Below are 23,606 nucleotides of genomic sequence, written 5' to 3'. Positions count from 1 at the left end.
TTGCAGAGATCACAACACAAATTTGATTATGTTTCATTAATTAGGTTAAATAGAAATAATAAAGAAAATGTACTTTTGTTTTAAGTGTGCCTCAACTTTCGAGGTAATGTGGCAAACTTTGGTGTATTTTGATGCAAACTGTTGAAAACACGTGGACATTAGGTTCGCTTGTATGTGTCATTTTGCGATCGCCGTCCTCCTTCCCGGCTTCGCGTGGATGATGTGTCCTACGTCATCCACACATTTATCCCCATCGCACTCCTGCGCAGTCGTACTTCTCTCTGCCCTGCTGAGGGCAAAGCAAAGAACTGTTCTGTGCATGCCCGGGGAAAGGCCAAAGAGTGCCGGTGCATGTGCACTACAGTACTTTGCTCTGCCCTCAGCAGGGCAGAGAGAAGTACGACTGCGCAGGCGTTCCGAAGGGCAATTTGTTTTAAAAACAAACTGAGATTTACTCACCCTCCGTGGGTCCAGTGCAAGTCTCCACCTTTGCTGCCAGTGTCTATTATTGTCTGTAGATATACCAACAGCGCTGCAGCCAATAACTGAGCTCATCCTGAATAGGCAGCGTAAGCAGCTCACTAATTGGCTGCAGCTCTCTCAATGTGATAGCAGACACTGGGAGCAGCGGCTGAGACATCTGGACCCGAGGAGGGTGAGTAAAGAACACCTTGTTTTTTAAAGTGATTCTGATTAACTCCATATAAAGCTTAGGTGTTCTAGCAGGTTTTTCCTGACATTTTCTAGTTGCATTTTACAGCAAAAACCATGGTCCATAAACAGCTTACAACACACAGATCTCATTGTTGAAAGATATCAGTCAGGAGAAGGATACAAAAAAAATCCAAGGCATTACATATCCCATAGAACACTATGCTGATGGTCATCAAGAAGTAGCTTAATTTGACACAACATTGATATTACCTAGAACTGGATGTTCTTAAAAAATGTATGAAAATACTAGAACATTGGTCCAGGAGGCTGCCAAGAGGTCTACAGCAACATTAAAGCAGCTGCAGGAATTTCTGGCAAGTATTGGTTATGAACTGCATATGACAACAATCTCTCGTACTATTGAGATGTCTGGCCTGTGGGGTAGGGTGTCAAGCTGGAATCCTTTTGTTACAAAAAAGAAAAAAAGATCAGGGCCCAGCTATGTTTTGCCAAATCTACAGCTCATTTGTCAAAATAATATGGGAAAACATTTAATGGTCTGATAAGACCAAGATTGAACTTTTTGACCATAATTTCAAAACGCATGTTTGGAACAAAGCCAACACTGCACTTCACACCCACTGTGAAGCATGAAGGAGGCAGCATTATGCTTTGGCGTTGTTTTACAGGCAGCTGGAATTAGGACTTAAATCAAGGTAGGGGCAGTTGAGAACTCTATAAATCAATTTTGGATCAAAACTTTAGGTCTCTGCTAAAAAACTGAAGATTTAATCACAACAATAACAACCTTAAGCATACCTCCAAATCAACAAAAGGATGGCTTCACCGTAATGGTATGTGCACACGATCAGTAATTGCTGCGGATTGGACGCAGCACACTTGCACTGCGTGCAATCCGCAGCGGCCAGATGTTAGAGCATAGTGGATGGGATTTCAAGAAATCCCATGCCCACTATGCGTTCCCGTGCACCTGCGGCTCACCCGTGAACACGGACATGCGGCGTGTCTTTCCAGAATGCAGCATGTCAATTTCTCTTGCAGAGACCCTAGTCTCCGCAAGAGAAATTAGATCAATACAATGTATAGGCTGAAGTGAATCCGCATGGTTCAATGAACACATGCGTATTCACCTGGGTGCAGCACTTTGGACGCAGCATAAAGTACGCTGTCTGTCTGCACATACCCTAAGAAGATCAAAATTTTGGAATGGCCACAAGCCCAAGCTCGGACCTGAATCAAATTGAAAATCTGTGCGTTGACCTGAAGAGAGCTCTATACAGGAGATGCCCTCATAATCTGACAGATCTGGAGGCTACTGCAAGGAAGAGCAGGCAAAGATTGCCAATTCAAGACGTGCTATGCTGATATACTCCTACCTAAAAACACTGAATATTGTCATAAATTCAAAAAGTATTTCAACAAAGCATTAGGTTAAAGGGAAAGTGTCACCCTCCTGGGCGATATCAGACCTCTACTATGGGCATACAGGTGATAGAAAAGTAAATCTATACTTCCCTGTATGGCCCATAGCAGAGGTCTGATTGCAGAGAAATCTGGTTTCATAAAGTCTGTTTTCCATGGGAGCGACACTTTGCGCATGCACGGGAGGGGAGGCAGAGCAGGGCCTGGCACAGGGTCCTGTGACGTGCAGGGGAGGGGGGAATATGGTAATTTAGCACAGAGGCAGCGATTTAGAGGAATAGTAAGCAGAAAAGTGGGGTTTGCTTGGCGTCCCCCGAACGCCAAGCCTCTGGAAAACAGACTTTATAAAACCAGATTTCTCTGCAATCAGACCTCTGCTATGGGCCATACAGGTAAGTATAGAATTACTTTATGGCCATAGTAGAGGTCTGATATTGCCCAGGGGGTGACAGATTCCCTTTAAAGGTGTGAATATTTATGCAACAACATTAGTTTAGTTGTTTATTTTTCTTTTTCCAGCCATAAAAGATTTCAGTTTACTTTTTAATTGGAAACAAATTCTGTAATAATTCTTCTTGGTATGATTTTTTTACATCACAGAAACCTGGTATTTTAATGTGGATGTGTAGACTTTTTATATCCACTGTCAATAGAAGTTGCAACGCAGTGAGTGATATATATAAAATTGTTCGCCAAAAGTCATTTGGGTGGTGCCAATGTGGTAAAGAGTCATGCAGTCTTGGCTGAAATCACACCTACTGTGTTCTGCGCTGACTGATATGCTGGTGGGCATATGACTTCATAAATCAACCACACAGGAACAGCCCAGCAAACGTTTGGTGAACAATTTACATACATAGTGTATGCAGTGGTAAAGCCACTTTTTATACATGATCCTGAAATAAATTATTTTATCAGCAGTATCTTTAGAAAAGTATTACTCAGCTTTATAGCAACATAATGGTGGTATAATTTCCTAAAATATAGTGAGGCTGTGTGCCCACGATGCGTTTTTTAAGCGTTTCCATAGCGGCAAAAACGCTGCAGAAATGCTTAAAAAACGCATGGTAGAAGGCCTGCCATGTTCCCCAATGATAATCCGCATGTGCTGTGCACATGCTGCGGAAATTTCCGCTGCATATTATCATTGCGGAAAAAAACACAGCACTACCAATTATTTTGCGGAAGTGCTGCGTTTTCGCCGCCATTGACTTGCATTAGATCGCATGGATTACGCATCACTGCATATGTAGATGCGCATTCCATGCGTTCTAATGTGCGGATGGTACCCGGGTGTAGAGGACAGGAGACTCTCCTCCGGACCAGGGTACCATAGAAAACTGTAAAAAAAAAATTAAATTAAAAAATAAGTATATACTTACCTTCTGGCGGCCCCCGATGCGCTCCTCCTAGCATGCCGACAGTTCGCGATGGACTGAATGACCTGCGCTGACGTCATAGTCATGTGACGGGTCACGCGACGCTGACGTCGGCAGGTCCTTCAGTGTACCGCTGCCAGCAGCCGGGATGGTGAAGAAAGACAGCGGGGGCCAACGGAAGGTAAGTATAGATTTATTTTTTATTTTTTGACATTCTCTCGGGTCACACTATATAAATCTATGCTGTTTGCATGGATTTATATAGTGTGACCAAGTTGACAAGCACTTTCCAAGTGATGCTAAAATCGCTTGGAAAGAACTTGTCAACCCGCATGCAGAAATGCATGTGAAGAACGCTTCACATCCGCATGTCCCTGGCTGGAAAACGCATGTACAATCCGCATGTACAATCCGCATGTACAATCCGCATGTACAATCCACATGTACAATCCGCATGCGTTTTTTCTGCCAGGGAGATGCAGAAACGCTCAGGAAAAAATCCAAAGCATTTCTGTATCGTGGGCACATAGCCTGACAGTTCCTATAACAAGAACAAAAAGTTTCAATTCAGAGAATGGTGAATATCAGGGGTTTGCCTGGGATACTTAAAGTCTAATGTGATACAGAATCTAAACATTATTAGCCTTACTAACGTAGTTTATACATGAACTGTATAAGGACCCTGCACAAGAAATCACTGCATATTACAGTGATGAGGAGTCAGGAATTTAAAAATGCGGTTAATTGGTCAACGCGTTTCAAAAGTGTCACACTTCTTCATCAGGACAAACCACGGGATATGCTGTGGTTTGTCCTGATGAAGAAGTATGACACTTCAAAACGTGTTGACCAATAAACCGCATTCTTGGATTCCTGATTCCATATCATTTTTCCACCGGCAGATTTAAACCATTTTACTTCAATTCTTGATGTTTTCATAGCCGTGCCTTTGCAGCAGCGTAAGCCTTTTTAGCGGTTGTGATCACACAACCCGACCAGGTGAGCACCATTGCCCAGATTCTATTAATTTTATCGGAAATATCCTATTGCGCTTATTGTGCTTTCAGCTCCATATTCTACGAAAAAGTGCTAGCAATTTCTTCATCTCTTTATGTAGATCAGAAAATGTATGTAAAAAGTCAGAAAACACCAGAAAAAAAATGCAAAAAATGCTCAACCACTAAAAAATGCTTGCAAAAGACACTACTCCAGAGAGAAGGAGAGCTTGCTGAACAATTTTCTACTTGAAAATCAGATACTTTTAAAACTCACACTAGGACCAAAACTCAGAACACAATCACTGTTCTTCTCCAATGCTTAATAGTTTATAGGGGAGGGTTGGAAACCACATAACTACACCTTCTTTTTGTTGAGCTTACATCACAGTAATGGAGACAAAACATGTTCTCTCTTGCTGCTACTATCCTATCATGTGTATAAACTTCAGGGCACAGCATCATACACATGTCCGTACAAGCTGAAATGAATTATCTGAGTTCCATAACTCACGTGTGATTAAGTAGAAGCTTCTTTTGTCCTCCACATTTGGCCGCACTTGACATGTCAGCAACTTAATTTTAGTTGGAGGTCGATTAATCTGCAAGCAGGAAGCAGAACAATTAGTTTTCTCAATGTAAACTCATGAAAATGCATAGGTAATTTACTACTGGGAAAACTTTAAGTATAAAAAGTATAGGTTCTTTATATGTAGAGAAAATGTCTTTATTGCTGCCTTCCTGGCGCCATCATTGGATTACAAGCATCCAAGAACTCACTGTTTCAGTCCTCCTTCTCACTCCATTCAGAGGATAGATGTAAACTCAATAAAATAGTATGCTAGTGGGACCATAAAGGGTTTATTCCCATGTGTGTGCCTGATTCTTGCAACTGAAATGGAGTTCCATACATCTGAGTGAGGCTGCATTTTGCAGATTATGTAAAGACTTCTGCAAGTTACATTCAGATAAATGGGACATGCATGGAAATTTCTGCAACAAAGCCGCCATTTTTTTTGCAAAGAAAACAAATGATTTTAAAACAGATCAGTCAACAGATCCCATGAATTTGCTCCTATTAGTCAGCCTCTCAGTAAACCGAGAAACACATCTGATTTTAGACAACAATAAAAAAATATAACCCATCGATACCTTTGGAACCTCCTACTTCCAATGTGACAAGAGAGAAAGTGTTTGTTTTTCGTATTGGACAATGACTCATGTCACAAGAAGTCTTGGTCTCCAGCAAGGTTGACATCAGCATTGAGGGGACCCTTGGAATCAGCAGTACTCTGCCCTTCAAATACAGTGTTGTTTTTCTATAGATGGACAATACACTGAGGTGAGCCTCTCTAACCGTAAGACCGCTTAGCTTCTCTGTGCGGCACGTAGTCACCCTACGTAGAGGCTTTCTTTATCATTTTCTATAGCCTGTTGCAGCATCATCTATGGCCTCAAGCTTTGCAAATTTATGTTTATTTGTTGTATGCCATGAACAATGCATTTGTGAATATAAGCAACCAACTACTAATGAATAATGGAATTAGAACAAGCATACACCTGCATTTTTCCTCTGGCTATAGATTATAAATAGCATATAAGTAATTTGCATACAATGCCATATTTTGCTAAGTATTATACATCTGTATTTGTAAGGGTGTGCTCACATATTTCCATTGCACCAGGCTCAACATTATTTTCCACAAAGCAAATGCACACTTATTATTAAAATACAGACATAGCCCTACATAAAGATTTTTTCTTGTAGCTTTGTGTCTCTTTTCATCTCCATCTGCCCCTCTGTGCATCCAGCTTCACACAGATGAATACACTGCTAAAAACACATTTTCTTGCAGCATCCTGCTTCTGTGCTATCAAGCCCTCCCTCTCCTGTTTGTTCCAGATTCATACCTGGATTAGATGCAGGACAGGGTGTGTGACGAATGCTGCCGCTCTGCTCTGCCAGCACTGTCATGTCATTCATAATGTAATGATATGACAGTGCCAGGATAGGAAAGCTGCAGAGTGCAAGCAGTGTTTGCCATATACACCATCATCCTGCATCTATTCCAGGTACCAGGGCATTATTCCCCAATGCCTGGGATAGATCCAGAGCAATGTATATATTGACATTACAGTACAGCTCTCCTCTCCACCTGGAGTGAAGAGATGTCAGGGTTATAAAACACATTTTGGGCTCTGCATGCAAATATTTATTATTTAAAATGAAACCACTGAGATGCAGACCATCATAATGTATCGGGGCTGTGGGAGGACCATCATGCTGTATTGCGTCTGTGGAGGAACAATCATACTGTATTGGGGCTGTGTGAGATCATCATACTGTATTGGGGCTGTGGGGGACATCATATATTGGGACAATCATACTGTATTGGGGCTGTGTGAGATCAGCATACTGTATTGGGGCTGTGGGGGACATCATATATTGGGACAATCATACTGTATTGGGGCTGTGTGAAATCATCATACTGTATTGGGGCTGTGGGAGACATCATACAATATGAAGGGATGTGACATCATACTATATGAAGGGATGTGGGAGACCATCATAATGTATCAAGGCTGTGAGGGGACCATCCTACTATATTTAGCTGTGGGTGACCATCATACTATATAGGGCTGTGGGGGGACAGTCATACTGAACTGGGGCTGTGAGGGGACCATCATACGGTATTGGGGTTATAGGGGACCATCATACTGCATTGGCGTTATAGGGGTCTATCATATTGTATTGGCACTGTGAGGGACCATCATACTATATTGGGGCTGTGGAGTGACCATCATACTGTTTGGGGCTATGGGGGACCATCATACTGTACTGGAGCTGTGGGTGGACCATCATAATGTATTGGGACTGTGGGGAGACCATTATACTGTATTGGGGCTGTGAGGGACCATCGTACTTTATTGGGGATGTTGAGGGACCATCATACTGTATTGAGGCTTTGGGGGAACATCATACTATATGGAGGCTGCAGGGGACCATCATACTGTATTGGGGCTGTGGGAGACCATCATACTACATGGAGGGCTGTGGGGGTACATCATACTATATGGAGTCTGTGGGGGATCTATCATAGTGTATTGGGGCTGGGGTGACCATCATACTGTGTGGGGGACTGTGGATGAACCATTAAAATGTGTGGAAGGCTGTGGAGGCTATCATGCTTTGGGGGAACTATAATTCTATGTGGGGTCAGTTTAGACCATCATGCTGTGGGGGAACCACCATACTGTGGGGGAACCACCATACTGTGGGGGGAGCAGTGGTGACGGTCATACTGTTTGGGGACAGTGGTGATCATCATATTGGGTGGGGCAGTGGTGACCTTCATCTGTGTGGTGGACAGTGGAGGGACCATTAAACGGTGTGGGGTCTATGGTGACCAGCATACTGTGAGGGGTGCTCTGGGGTGAACATCATGCTGTGTGTGGTTTGTGAGGCCATCTCGCTGTGTAGGTGGAATAATATAGGAACATCATTCTGTGTGGTGGCATTTTTGAAGCCATCACACTCTACGGGAGCGATGGAAGGGATATCATAGTGGGTGAGAACGCTGAGGGGCTACAGTAGAGGCAAAATAACTGTTAGTATCTCAATACATATCGCTCTTTGTATCTTGAAATGTTGCAAGATATAGCCTTCTATTACAGCACCTGTGTGCCGTGAAAGGACTTTTGCTATGGAGTCCCGTGAGTTCTATGTATGCTCCTGCTCAGGAGCATTATTATATGGAAGCACAATAGGTGGGGGGCATTATTATAATGAGACACAATGGGGGGGGGGCATTACTATAAGGAGGGCTACTGGGGTATCCGTAACATTATAGAGAGAACAGGCATTATTATTATAAGAAAGCACAGTGATGTGTTTCCATTATTATAAGGAGGTACAGACTCATTGTTATTATAAAGAGTCAAGGGGATTTAGTATAAGGAGGCACATGGGGACATTATTTCTATAGGGTGATGTATAACTTTAAGAGGCACAGGGGAGCATTATTACTATGAGAAAGTACAGTAGAGTTCAAAATAATAGCAGTCCAATATGACTAACCAGATTAATCACTGTTTTTGGTATAAATTCTATTACCACATGTCAAACAATTTACCAGTTGGTGCAGTAGATTCTAAGAAAACCAACAGACTCAGCATTCATGATCTGCATGTTTTTGAGTTTGTGTATTTGAATAATTAATTGTGTGTGGGGTGTGTTCAAAATAATAGCAGTGTGGAGTTCAATTAGTGAGGACAATCATTCTGTGAAACAGGTATGAATCAGGTGGCCCTTATTTAAGGGTGAAGCCAGCACATGTTGTACATGTGTGAGAGGGGAATGTTTGGACATTGTTGCAGTATCGGACTCCGGCCACAAGAGGTCTCTGTTGTCTCTGAAAGGGACTCTATGGTGGACTAGATGGTGTTTTAGTCAGTAAAAGCAGGAAGTAGACAGAGCAGGGGAATCGTGTTGCATCCTGAAGTTCTGTATGCGTGTGGTGTGCTGACTCCTGCCAGAAAGGAAGAATTACTTTGAGGGGACAACTACGGTTGGATGCAGAGTTGGATTCCCCCCCAAAGCATCTTTTGTGACGTGAATGGCCTTCTGCTAGCCTGTCAGGCTAAAATTGCACTGTGACAAGTTCTGGATCCACTCCTTGGTCTCCCAGCTAAGCGGCCGATTGGACTATCAGGCAGCCTCTTCAGAGATCAGTTAATGGCCGGTAAGTCCTGAGCTCAGGCCCCACCACAGGGATCTCGGTGGGAGCGTGCACACAGACTATAGAGAGAGTTTGGTGCCAAACATAGATTCTCAGTTAGAGACCTTGTTTGCTAATACGGCTGTGTGAACCTTAGCTAGATCCTCCCCTCAGTGGGTGAGCTTGTGTATTATAACAGTATTGTAATCTTAGAGAATTGTTAAGTTTGTAAATATCTGTGATGCACCACTACAGGGGGCACCCATCTGATTACATCCTTGCTCTGAGTAACACTCGGTTACCGCATTAGGCGGAACCACAGGTCAGGCAAATTATAGTTTATCTTAAAGTACATCCTGGGCCTATTGGTTGTGCAGCGCAGGGGTCCTAGCTGTCCTGGGCTAGGTGTGTGAAATTTATCTGTGTTCCTTTCTTGCGTTGCCAAAGTAACCCAGCTTCCATTCTTAGTAAAAAAAAAAAAAAGGTGGTTCCCTAACAAATTGTCTGTTGTTGTCCTTTGTCCTCGGCCTGCTGTATTCTGAGAGAGACCACCCCGGTACACTGTCTGCACATGCATTTCTCCTTGTAAATCTGAGAAACATGGGTCGTTCGAGACATTGTTCAGAAGAAAAGCGTACTTTGATTAAAAAGTTGATTGGAGAGGGTAAAACTTATAAAGAAGTGCAGACAATGATAGGCTGTTCATCTAAAATGATCCCCAATGCTTTAAAATGGAAAGCAAAACCAGAGAGGAATGGAAGAAAACTGAAGACTACCATTCGAATGGATCGAAGAATAGCCAGAATGGCAAAGGCTCAGCCAATGATCAAAGACAGTCTCAAGTTACCTGTGAGTACTGTGACAGTTAGAAGATGCCTGTGTGAAGCTAATCTCTTAGCAAGAAGTCCCCGCAAAGTCCCACTGTTAAAAAAAACTAATTGTACTGAAGTGGATGCAATTTGCCAAAGAACACATCAACTGACCTAAAGAAAAATGGAGAAACATTTTGTGGACTGAAAAAAGTAAAATTGCTCTTTTTGAGTCCAAGGGCCGCAGATAGTTTGTCAGACGACCCCCAAACTCTGCATTCAAGCCAAAGTACACTCTGAAGACAGTGAAGCATGGTGGTGCAAGCATCATGATATGGGCATGTTTCTCTTATTATGGTGCCAGTTTGCATATATTAAAATACTTGAAGAGGGCATATTGCTTTACGCTGAAGAGGATATGCCCTTGAAATGGGTGTTGAAACAAGACAAAGAACCTAAATACACCAGTAAAGGAGCAAAATCTTGATTCCAGTCCAACAAAATTGAGGTTATGGAGTGGCCAGCCCAATCCCCGGACCTTAATCTGATAGAACACTTGTGGGATTACATAAAAAAATGCAGTTTCTGAGGCAAATCCAACAAATGCCAAAAAATTGTGGGATGTAGTCAAAGTATCCTGGGCTGGAATAACAGTTGACAGGTGCCATAAGTTGGTTGACTCTATGCAACGTAGATGTAAAGCAGTTCTAAAAAACTGTGGGTATACAACTAAATAATAGGTTAGTGACTCACAAGAATGCTAAATCCTCATAAAAAAATAGTACATATTGTGAGTTTGTAAAGACAAATGCAGACAGTGCTATTTTTTAGAACAGCCCCATGTTCATTTTTTGTTATTTTCTGTAGTAGTTAAAAATTATAGACATTTCTCTTCATGTTTTGAATTAGAAAACAGTGTGCAATGTTCCCAATGCATGGAAATAAAAACTAGTATAAAGATTTTGTGCTTAATTCATGTTTTTGAACACATTGCTACACTACTGTATAGCCGGAACATCATTGTGTGGGGCACAGCAAGAGGGTACTAATACTGTGCAGGGCACAGAAGGGTCATTGTTAATATCTAGGGTAATGTTAATAGTACTATATGGTTTGTGTAGAGGTGTGGGAATGTGAGGAGGGTGCTGAAAAAGCACAAAATGGTCTCTGTGTTACATTTTGTAGGGACAAGTTACAGATGGAAAAAGTGGTCATGGCGGTCTGGGACGTATGGAAAAGGGGAAAATGAATGACTACGATCATCGAGAACAAGCTGTGACTGTATTTTAGGCTTGAGAAAGGCCATGTGGCCGAAACATTGCTCTATTTTTGTCTTCTCACTGATGTGATGTTTTAAATATTCTGAAATAAAAATTGGATTTTTATTAGGAACTCTATGATGCCTCGTATATCTTTGGATTTGTTATGTTCATTGAGAACATTACTGGTGAGAACCTGTACAGTATATGCTATTAGCCTCAGTGATGTGAAACCTAGAAGTCTTCTCCTGCATGGTATGTGCTGAGAGGGTTAATCAGCCATACTTAAATGGGCCAGTTAATTTGTGAATGACTATAGAGCGGGTAGGAGGCCGTTCACCATATCTCCACCCCAGGGTGTGGTCTGGGGCTTAAATACTCGGCCTGTTGAGGCATTCAGAGTTCAGTAAGGCTGGAGAGAGGAACTCCAGTGTTTTGTGTCCTGAGAAGGAAAAAGCTGAACCACTGTATGGTTTTCCTCCTGAGCAGGCGGATCACTGCAACTATATGGACTGTGCTTTATGTTATGTTTGGTTTTTCCTTAGGTCTGAAAGGCCGTGTTTGTTTTTGTCAACTCTGAACTGGTTTATGTTGCATACCAATATACCAAGCAGAGACTTAAAGAGACAGCATACCTGTGTCTACCTCCGTGTGTAGCTGAGTGAGCGATCTACCACAGGTGGCCGTAGAAGTGCGGGCAAAATCCCCAGGAAGCACGTGTAGCGGCTGAGGACATGTACCTCCATGTTAAGCCGAGTGAGCGATCTACGACAATGGTCACAGCATGGTGGTAATATCAGTCCCAGTACAGTGGTTTTGGTTAATGGTCAATATGGTGGTATTAACCCTGCTTTATATGCAGCTAATATTTGGTTATAGTCGGCTTCTATTTGTTTGTTATATTGTAATATTACATCAGTAGCATTATTACATCTTATATAGTGAAATTATTGGAAATATAAGTCTTGTAGTAAATCTTGTTTCCCCAAGGCAGGATAATATTTGTAATAGAGACCCTAATTTGGGGAAAGGAATGGAGCTGGCCTGGACCTGTGTGCTTTCAAATGCCAGGGCTGAATTTTAATTCCACGCGTTACTGTTTGCTTGGGTATTATTGATTACAAAATAAAAATGATGGTTACTCTTTAAGGTTAATTTAAATGAACCATGTGGCAGCATTACACAACCACCAATGGGAAAATATGTACCGATCAGCAGTTAATAGTCTGTTCCTACAGGCTGCATATACCGATGCGCACTAGAAATCAGTAATCGATTGTGTAGTGCATACGGGCTGCTATTGTCCTCACCAGCGCAAGTCCTATTTTGCTCGTTCATTGAATGATCATCAGCCTATTTAGATAGCAAGATTATCATGAAACTATTGTTTCTAGAAATGCTCATTCTCAATAATCTTGCACGTCAAGTGGACACTTAAGACTAGATATTTTTAAAATGCAACACAATGTGTTTGAACAAGATATTGGCGCAATTTTTGTGCATGCTGTCACATTTCAGGCCATGCCTCATTTCCGGTCAATCCACACCTCCTTTATTGTAGGCCACACATATTGTCAAGCAAGTTGGAAAAAGTGCCCAAAAAACACGTAACAGTAATACACAGCTTGATCTACAGTTTTCTCATACAGAGTTTAGTAACTCTCCCCCATGCTTCCCGTTCATTTGTAATGAATCATAAACTTCTATGGATGAAATCACTCTGAATAAATATTTTTGAACTTTAAACACAGCTGGTTCTAATTTCAACATTATCCATAGATATTGCCATAGTCAATACATTTACATGTACAGCTGTCTGCAAATATTAACCATATGTTTCAAACATTCTAGTAGTAAACACAAGCGGCACAAGCCACAAAAAGTAGGATCTGAACCACATATAAGGAGGAAGTTATTAAAATGGTTGCTGCTATTATCTGCGCCAAGTTTATCAAATTGTCGCACAATGTCTGTTAAATTTGGCACATCTTAAGATGTAATATTTCTAGACAGAAGTGTTACATTTATATTCCATTTTTATGCTATATCCTACTGGAGTGAGTTTAAAAACAAAAAAGTCACAATTCATAAATCTGGCTAAAACCTCATTTGCCTAGCAAACCATGCACATTTTTGAAAAGTGGCGAGAGTGGTGTTAAATCACACCAAGTCAAACACTTTTGAGCAAAAATGGTGTGGACCAAAATTTGTGACTTTTTCATGCCAAAAAACTGTCACTATAACCTTGATACATGCCCCCCCCATAATGTTACTATAAGGATCACTCCAAGTCTAAATGTAGTTCCATGTGGTGTCCCTGACCTACAACACTTTTAGGTTATCTTGCCAAATGTTCTTATACAGCCTTTATTTTCACAAACAAACATCTGCTCCATCTACATTAGTATATGTCCTGGATTCTATCTCCAGACCACAGACAAGTTAGGCTATGTGCCCATGATGCAGAAATTAAGTGGAAAATTACAGCTTCATTTCTGCATGTCCTTGCCCGGAAAAACGCATGCGGAATTTCACACGCGTTTTTCGCGTGTTTTTGAAGCTTTTCGGACATGCGGAAATGTCTTGCGTTTTTCTAATGCATTGAGAAGGCAATTCTGCATGTGTAAACGCACAAATAATGGACATGCTGCGGATTTTTCCGCATATCAAAAACGCTGCGGAAAATTCCACAGCATGGGCATTGAACTTGTGGATTGACATTGGGGACCATGGGGGACGGATTACCAAGCATTTTACAAGCCTTTATGCTGCGCAAATTCCGCAGCAAAAACGCTTGAAAAACGCATTGTGGGCACGCAGCCTTACCATTTGCTTTAGGCATTCTGCATATGACGTTATTTTGAACAGGGCTGGACTGGGACTGAAAATCAGCCCTGGCACACAAACCAAAGCATCCCACATGCAAATCGCTGTTTTCAAATAGGAGTGTATATTTTCTTTGCAATCTTTTGTATACAGTTTGTGGGTGAGAACACTAAGGGAGTTCAATATGGGAAAAATGACAGTACATGTCCCTCTCCCTATCTTTAAAAGTTGGGAGATCCGCCATTCTGTGACTGCGCCTCTTCGCTGTGACCCTGCTGAGAATTTTTACTTTTGGAAAGGTGAACCAGAATTAGGACTTCTGCTATGGGGCCCAATGCCTTCTATATATGCCCCTAGCTGCAGGAGGACCTAAGGTCAGTGCATATCATAATAATTATAATTTATACACTCAGTCCATCCTCCCACCTCGTTAAAGGGGTTTTTCACCCATTGCACATTTTTAGTATTCAGCGAGCTGCACTGCTGACTAACAGAGTGTAATGTTGGGGTTTGGCTTTACCAGGCGGTTCAGGCAGTTGTCACGTAACCATAAGTAGGTGATCTGCCAAACACATTCTCATCACTTCTCATCCGCTTCTCTTACTTTTCTATTGAGGGGAGCAGATGAGAATGTGTATGGCACAGTGAGGCCTCGCTCACACTAGTGTAAAACACGGCTGAGTGCTATCCAATGTTTTATCAGATAGCATTCGGACCAATGTTATACTATGAGCAGTGCAGATCTGCGTTGTTTACTACAGACCAAATCGATCTGCGGAAAAAAAAAGCATTTGCAGCAATCTGTAAGAGGCTCCTAGTGCAAAACTGGATGGAGGACAGGGTGTTTTTAGTAGGGAGAAAACGTAATTATCATCAGCCCCAAAAGTCAGCCACCAGCCAGTTCTGGACCAGAGGAGAGAAACATGAATATTTAAAGGGGTTGTGCACTACTTTAACACTGATTACCTATCCTTAGGATAGGTCATCAATGTCTGATTGGTGTTGGTGCGACACCTGTTACCCCAACAGATCAGCTGTTTTCGGTGCCGGCAGGAACTGCTCAGTAGAGATGAGCGGTGTTCGACCAGAACTGTTCGCCAATCTCAAATTCGAGCTGTTTTGGGCGGTGTTCGAGTTGTTCGACGAACCCGAACGATTTGCAAAAAATTCGGCTGTTCGAGGTTATGTTCGATAACTGTTCGTGCACCAAAAGCGTGTCCTGCATGTCTGGCGCTATTTAGAGCACCAATCATGCAGGGATTGTCTGCCACTCACTGTAATGCCACAGCCATGGTGGTTGTGGCATTACAGTGATTGCCCAAATCGATGGGAACAGTGCCAACAGTGAAACATGAAAAGCCGGCAATTCAGCAGCGGCATACACCTGTACCCGACAATTTAGAACCGAAAGAATAGAGCTTCACACATAGATTAGATAGATATAAACATGTCAGCCACATATATACGAAGTACAGTGAAAGTGCTGCTTACTGTACTTGTCATTTAGCGTAAAGGATTTATCAAAAAAAATAATAGTGTTTTCATGCACCGTCTCTTTAAAAAAGCCGGCCGGCAATTCAGCAGCGGTACCCGACAATTTAGAATAGAAAGAATAGAGAATCACACATAGATTAGATAGATAGAAACATGTCAGTCACATATATATGAAGTACAGTGACAGTGCTGCTTACTGTACTTGTCATTTAGCGTAAAGGATTTATCAAAAAAAATAATAGTGTTTTCATGCACCGTCTCTTTAAAAAAGCCGGCCGGCAATTCAGCAGCGGTACCCGACAATTTATAACAGACAGAATAGAGCTTCACACATAGATTAGATAGATAGAAACATGTCAGTCACATATATATGAAGTACTGTGATAGTGTTGGTTACTGTACTTGTCATTTAGTATTAAAACAAAGGATTTATTATTAAAAAAATTGGCGTGGGGTTCCCCTTAATTTTAGGCTCTAGCGGAGGTTAAGCAGACGGCTGGGGCAGATGTTTGAAGCCTGGGAAGGGGGTAATACCCACGGAGCTTCCCAGGCTACTAATATCAGCCCCCAGCTGAATACATAGCCTTTACTAGCTATTAAAATGGGGGACCCCCCCAAAAAAATGACGTGGGGTCCCCCCTAATTTAATAGCTAGCAAAGGCTAGGCAGACAGCTGGGGGCTGATATTAATAGCCCAGGAAGGGAGCCATGAATATTGGCCCCCTCCCAGGCTAGAAACACCAGCCGTCAGCCGCCCCAGAAATGGCGCATTCATAGGATGCGCCAATTCTGGCACTTAGCCTCGCTCTTCCACGCTGCCCTGGTGCGGTGGCAGGGGGTAATAGGGTTGGGGTTGATGTCAGCTTATAATGCCAGCTGACATCAAGCCCAGGTTAGTAATGGAGAGGCGTCTATAAGACACCCCCATTACTAACCCCATAGTCAAAGTTAAAAAAAACACAAACACCCAGAATAAAGTCCTTTAATTGAAATAAAGACACAATCCTTTATTGTTCTAAATTAAACCATACTTACCGTCACGCCCATTCCAGCTGAAGCCAACGATCTCCTGCAATAAAAGAAAAATAATAAAGCAACCTCATCCTTACCTTTCCATGGTTCCCACGACAGCTTCAGCTCTGCTACATCGAGATGACAGGCTGGACCGCAGCAGAACGCTGCCATCCAGCCTCTCATCCCGCAGACACTGAGAAGCGCAGGCTTGCTTGCGCTGCTCAGCGTCTCTCTGTGACGACATCCAGATGAGCCGAGTTCATGTCCAATGAACTCGGCTCACCTCATGCACGTCACTGACAGCGTGGGAAAATTCTCACGCTGAAGCGGTGAGTGCAGGAGAATTCTCCCACGCTGTCAGTGACGTGCATAAGGTGAGCTCATGTCCAATGAACTCAGCTCACCTCCTGCACGTCACTGACAGCGTGGGAGAATTCTCCTGCACTCAGCGCTTCAGTGTGAGAATTCTCCCACGCTGAAGCGCTGAGTGCAGGAGAATTTTCCCACGCTGTCAGTGACGTGCATGAGGTGAGCCGAGTTCATTGGACATTAACTCGGCTCATCTGGATGCCCTCACAGAGAGACACTGTGGAGCGCAAGCAAGCCTGCGCTTCTCAGTGTCTGCAGGATGACAGGCTGGATGGCAGCGTTCTGCTGCGGTCCAGCCTGTCATCTCGATGTAGCAGAGCTGAAGCTGTCATGGGAACCATGGAAAGGTAAGGATGATGTTGCTTTATTATTTTTCTTTTATTTCAGGAGATCGTTGGCTTCAGCTGGAATGGGCGTGACGGTAAGTATGGTTTAATTTAGAACAATAAAGAATTGTGTCTTTATTTCAATTAAAGGACTTTATTCTGGGTGTTTGTGTTTTTTTTAACTTTGACTATGGGGTTAGTAATGGGGGTGTCTTATAGACGCCTCTCCATTACTAACCTGGGCTTGATGTCAGCTGGCATTATAAGCTGACATCAACCCCAACCCTATTACCCCCTGCCACCGCACCAGGGCAGCGTGGAAGAGCGAGGCTAAGTGCCAGAATTGGCGCATCCTATGGATGCGCCATTTCTGGGGCGGCTGACGGCTGGTGTTTCTAGCCTGGGAGGGGGCCAATATTCATGGCTCCCTTCCTGGGCTATTAATATCAGCCCCCAGCTGTCTGCCTAGCCTTTGCTAGCTATTAAATTAGGGGGGACCCCACGTCATTTTTTTTGGGGGGTCCCCCATTTTAATAGCTAGTAAAGGCTATGTATTCAGCTGGGGGCTGATATTAGTAGCCTGGGAAGCTCCGTGGGTATTACCCCCTTCCCAGGCTTCAAACATCTGCCCCAGCCGTCTGCTTAACCTCCGCTAGAGCCTAAAATTAAGGGGAACCCCACGCCAATTTTTTTAATAATAAATCCTTTATTTTAATACTAAATGACAAGTACAGTAACCAACACTATCACTGTACTTCATATATATGTGACTGACATGTTTCTATCTATCTAATCTATGTGTGATGCTCTATCTTTCTGTTCTAAATTGTCGGGTACCGCTGCTGAATTGCCGGCCGGCTTTTTTAAAGAGACAGTGCATGAAAACACTATTATTTTTTTAAATAAATCCTTTACACTAAATGACAAGTACAGTAAGCAACACTATCACTGTACTTATTATATATGTGACTGACATGTTTCTATCTATCTAATCTATGTGTGAAGCTCTATTCTTTCTGTTCTAAATTGTCGGGTACCGCTGCTGAATTGCCGGCCGGCTTTTTTAAAGAGACGGTGCATGAAAACACTAATATTTTTTTTAATAAATCCTTTACACTAAATGACAAGTGCAGTAACCAACACTGTCACTGTGCTTCTTATATGTGTGACTGACATGTTTCTATCTATCTAATCTATGTGTGATGCTCTATTCCTTCTTGTCTAAATTGTCGGGTACCGGTGTATGCCGCTGCTGAATTTGCCGGCCGGCTTTTTTAAAGAGAGTGTCTTCTGAGCAGTTTGTCAGCTTTTGGACACCTTTGCAGGTGTTTTCTATGTGTTTCTATGTGTTTTTGTTTGCCTGCCATTGGTTTTAACGGTGTTCGACGGTGTTCTAAGGTGTTCGACGAACAGTTCGACGAACAGTTCCTCGAACATCCCGGTGTTCGACGAACCGAACCGAACCCGAACACTACGGGGGTGGCTCAACACTACTGCTCAGTTACAGAACTGCACAGCTCCGTCTACTGTACAGTGCCCTCAACCGGGTACTGCACATCCGCCCCTTATTGATTTGAATAGGTGACGAATGTGCAGTACCCGGCTGCGGCCACTATACAGTAGGCGGAGCTGTGCCGTGCCAAAACTGAGCAGTTCTCACCGACACCGAAAACAGCTGATCTGCGGTGGTGCCAGGTGTCACAGCCACACAGATCAGACATTGATGCCCTATGCTAAGGATAAGTCATCATTGTTAAAGCAGTGGACAACCTGTCTAAAATTTACTATATGTGACACTGGGCTGGGATAGAACACAAACTCACCCAGTGACCCAGACTGCAGCAGATTGGGGCAGGAACGACAACACACTGTGGATGACTGCTGGTCTGGAGCAGATTAGGTGGCGGCCAGGGGCGTACAAAGAAATCATGGGGCCCCATAGCAAAAGTCCTAATACTCCTGCACATAGTATGATGGCCCCACATATAGTCCTGCACACAGTATGATGACCCCACATACACTCCTACACATAGTATGATGGCTCCACATACAGCCCTGTACATAGTATGATGGTCCCACTTATAATACTACACATAATATGATGGCCCCACATACAGTTCTGCACATAATATGATGGCCCCTCATACAGTCCTGCACATAATATGATGGCCCCTCATACAGTCCTGCACATAATATGATGGCCCCTCATACAGTCCTGCACATAATATGATGGCTCCGCATACAGTCCTGCACATAATATGATGGCCCCGCATACAGTCCTGCACATAATATGATGGCCCCACATACAATACTACACATAATATGATGGCCCCACATACAGTACTGCAAACAGTATGATGGTCCCACACAGTCCTACACATAGTATGAAGGCCCCACATACAGTACTGCACACAATATGAAGGCCCCACTTATAGTCCTGTACACAGTATGATAGCCTCACATACAGTCCTGCACATAATAAGATGGTCTCATATACAATCCTGCAAACAGTATAATACTCCCACATACAGCCCTGCAATACAGTATGATGGCCCCACATACAGTCCTGCACATAGTATGATGGTCCCACATACAGTCCTGCACATAGTATGATGGTCCCACATACAGTCCTGCAAACAGTATAATACTCCCACATACAGTCCTGCACACAGTATGATGGTCCCACATACAGTCCTGCACATAGTATGATGGTCACACATACAGTCCTGCACCTATAATCCCCAATATAATATGATGGCCCCCACATATAATCCCCCATGTAGTATGATGGCCTCCAAATATAATCTCCCATGTAGTCTGATGGCCCCCACATATAATCCCCCATATAGTCTGATGACCCCTACATATAATCCCCCATATAGTCTGATGGCCCCCACAAAGTACTGATTGGTTAAAAAAAAAATACCTCCCCTCATTCCCCGCTATCCTGGGAGGGCCGCGGGGGCACGAGAGCAGACCGCGCTGACATATGACAGTGTCACTGTCAGCACATGTGCGTTGCAGCATTCAGTTGATGAACGCTGCGCGTGCGCGGCCCGTCCCGCCACAGTGACAATGAGCCACCACTGCAGGCACCGAGAAAATTTAAGGCGTCGGCACCCGGAAAAACGGGCTGGCGGCCCCGCAAACTGTGCCACCTGACGGCCCACCGGGAAAGTGCCCAAGAGGGTAGATTAGCAGTCCGGGCATGATATTGAGGAATTTTGAAAGTCAGCCTGTACTGTACATAATATGATATTTAAGGATTGTTGTTATAAGGAGCTTATGGAAAGTGAAACCACAAGCTAGAGGTGAGCAATTGCAGTGCTGAACAGCACAACTCTGTTAGCTCTTAAGTAATTGCTGTTATTCGAATAGGGGCGGATCTACAGTGGCTAATACACAGTTGACAGAGCTGTGCTGTTTGGATCCACAAGTGATAACCTCCGGTAAGTAGTGGCATTGAGATTGGCTGATCAGTGGTGAAGAGCTACTTTACCAAAGGGACGGTGCTCATAATAATGTAAAACCGTCTAAAGACACCCAGAGAATTCTGTGAGCAATGGCCCTTTGGCACATAAAAATACCCATATCTGTGGAACCATATGGCAGTTTTAAAAACAAAATCAAAATCTGAATCTGCAAAGGAACAGCGGGAATCAGGGCTGTGGAGTCGGAGTCAGTATAAAATGAGGGGACCATGCATACCAGGATTGGGGGATGAGGGGTGCCACGCATACCAGGATTGAGGTATGAGGGGTGCCATGCATACCAGGATTGGGGATGAGGGGTGCCATGCATACCAGGATTGGGGATGAGGGGTGCCATGCATACCAGGATTGGGGATGAGGGGTGCCATGCATACCAGGATTGTGGATGAGGGGTGCCATGCATACCAGGATTGGGGATGAGGGGTGCCATGCATACCAGGATTGGGGATGAGGAGTGCCATGCAAACCAGGATTGGGGATGAGGAGTGCCATGCATACCAGGATTGGGGATGAGGGGTGCCATGCATACCAAGATTGGGGATCAGGGGTGCCATGCATACCAGGATTGGGAATGAGGGGTGCCATGCAAACCAGGATTGGGGATGAGGGGTGCCATGCAAACCAGGATTGGGGATGAGGGGTGCCATGCAAACCAGGATTGGGGATGAGGGGTGCCATGCAAACCAGGACTGGTCATGAGGGGTGCCATGCAAACCAGGATTGGGGATGAGGGGTGCCATGCAAACCAGGATAGGGATCTGGGGGGGCCATGCATACCAGGATAGGGATGAGGGGTACCATGTATATCAGGATGAGGGATGGGATGCCATGCATACCAGGATAAGGATGAGGGGTACCATACATACCAGGATAGGGATGAGGGATGGGATACTATGCATACCAGGATTGTTTATGAGGAGTACCATGCATACCAGGATGAGGGGTACCATACATACCAGGATAGGGATGAGGGATGGGATACCATGCATACCAGGATTAGGTATGAGGAGTACCAGGCATACCAGGATGAGGGGTACCATACATACCAGGATAGGGATGAGGGATGGGATACCATGCATACCAGGATTGGGTATGAGGGAGCCATGCATACCAGAATGAGGGGCGCCATGCATACCAGGATTGGGGGTGAGAGGTGCCAAGCATACCAGGATTGGGGATGAGGGGTGCCATGCATACAAGGATTGGGGGTGAGGGGTGCCATGCATGCCAGGATTGGGGGTGAGGGGTGCCATGCATGCCAGGATTGGGGGTGAGGGGTGCCATGCATACCAGGATTAGTGGTGAGGGGTGCCATGCATACCAGGATAGGGATGAGGGCAGCACATAACAGGATGAAGGAACAGGATTGGGGAGCACAAATGCCAGGATGGAGGCAGCACAAATACCAGGATGGGGGCAGCACATACCAGCATGGGAGACCATATACCAATAAAAATGCTCGCCGCCCGGGCGTAGAATGGGCTCAATAGCTAGTATATATGTGTATATATATATATATATATATATATATATATATATATATAAAACATCACAGTTATCCATGCAGCAGCATCATAATCATTTGGAGAAAACAGTTTAAACTCACCGTACTATGAGATATTGTCAGATATCCATATTTAACTCCACATTTCCTTTTCTGCCAAACTTTTCGGATTCTAAATAAAGGAAAAGTTGGATAAATAGATGGGCGATACAAAAATAAAATGTATAGATTTTCGAGCAGTCTTATGAGAAGAAATAGGAAAATGTTAAAATGTAAACTGATGAACTCAATGAAGTCCACTCAGAGAATTTAAAAGGAATGTGTCATGTATTTGATTTTAGTTTCATTAATTGCATCTGTAGAAGAGAATAAATGTTCTGGTTAAAAGTGTTGTAGCCATTTTTTTTTCTAATTGCAAAAACATTCACGGTGGCAACCATATATTAATGGCATGTGCTTCCTTCCTCGATTGCTTGTGTAGACAGTAAAGCAGGATGTGTGCATTAATGCCAGCTGAAATTAATGGGATGCAACTGATAATAGATATGGTATAGATAATTACAACGTTAAAAGGATTGTTCACTTTATTTCTACATTGTCAAACGAGTTGTGGACATGATTTTATGGCATTTACTAATATATAAGTATTACCAGTTCTCCTCCTACACTTGTTAGTTCAGCTTAAATTATAGACTGCACAGCTCTCCTCTCAAAAATGGTTGCTGATGGAGGATAATGTGACCATACCTGTCCATCAGCCTCCTCAAAAACACTTCACAGGGGAAAGTTATTTTTTATTTGGTGAAGACTGATCACACGGTCATCCATCAGCAGCGATTCAGTATAACCTGTGTTTTCATCATTTAATCCTCTGCTCTTTCCAGGATTTTAGATCCAGTGTGTGGTCCCATCAGTGATTGACAGCTTTTGTTAGGAACTGACCTGGGTTGGAGTAGTAGTATTGCAACCACAAGGTGACCGCAGGTAACGTAGTACGGCAAAGCCAGAAGTCGGTACACAGGATCAGTAGTATAGTCTTGAAGGATTTAGCAGGTTGCATAGTCAGGAAACGCTAGAGGTCGGTACACAGAACAGCAGTATAATCTTGGTTGAGGCAGCAGATGAAGGGAGAGCTTGACTAAAGGCTGGGAGCTCAATAATCTCGCCATGAAGAAGGTGCCAGGCCAGATTTATATAGGGTGTTCAATCAGGAACTCACAGGGTGGAGCCACTCAGGAACAACACAGGTACTGGAATCTGGCTTAGCCAGGAACTGTCTCGCGAGCTGAATAGCTCAGAGAGAAAAGCTGCTGCCAGGTGCCCAA

General features: G+C 43.5%; 1 protein-coding gene across 2 annotated transcripts in view; it reads right to left on the bottom strand.

Moving 5' to 3' along the window:
* LOC141220338 (arf-GAP with SH3 domain, ANK repeat and PH domain-containing protein 3-like) overlaps window positions 1-23,606 on the bottom strand; it is a 127,056-nt gene that overhangs the window by 81,427 nt on the left and 22,023 nt on the right. For both annotated transcript variants that reach the window (XR_012288658.1, XM_073666280.1), the window contains exons 11-12: window positions 22,384-22,453; window positions 4,986-5,073 (exon numbers count right to left, since the gene is read on the bottom strand). Coding sequence is in view for 1 of the 2 variants with exons in the window: in XM_073666280.1 (XP_073522381.1) it covers window positions 4,986-5,073; window positions 22,384-22,453 (158 nt within the window). In the remaining variant the exon portion in view is untranslated. The remainder of the gene's footprint in view (window positions 1-4,985; window positions 5,074-22,383; window positions 22,454-23,606) is intronic.

Source organism: Phyllobates terribilis, unplaced genomic scaffold (genome assembly GCF_046119375.1).
Source record: "Phyllobates terribilis strain yellow unplaced genomic scaffold, ASM4611937v1 Scaffold_2__4_contigs__length_985480577, whole genome shotgun sequence".
In the NCBI taxonomy this organism is placed as follows: Eukaryota; Metazoa; Chordata; class Amphibia; order Anura; family Dendrobatidae; genus Phyllobates; species Phyllobates terribilis.
The sequence above is the reverse complement of the archived record's forward strand: the minus strand, read 5'-3'. Positions and strand labels throughout refer to the sequence as shown.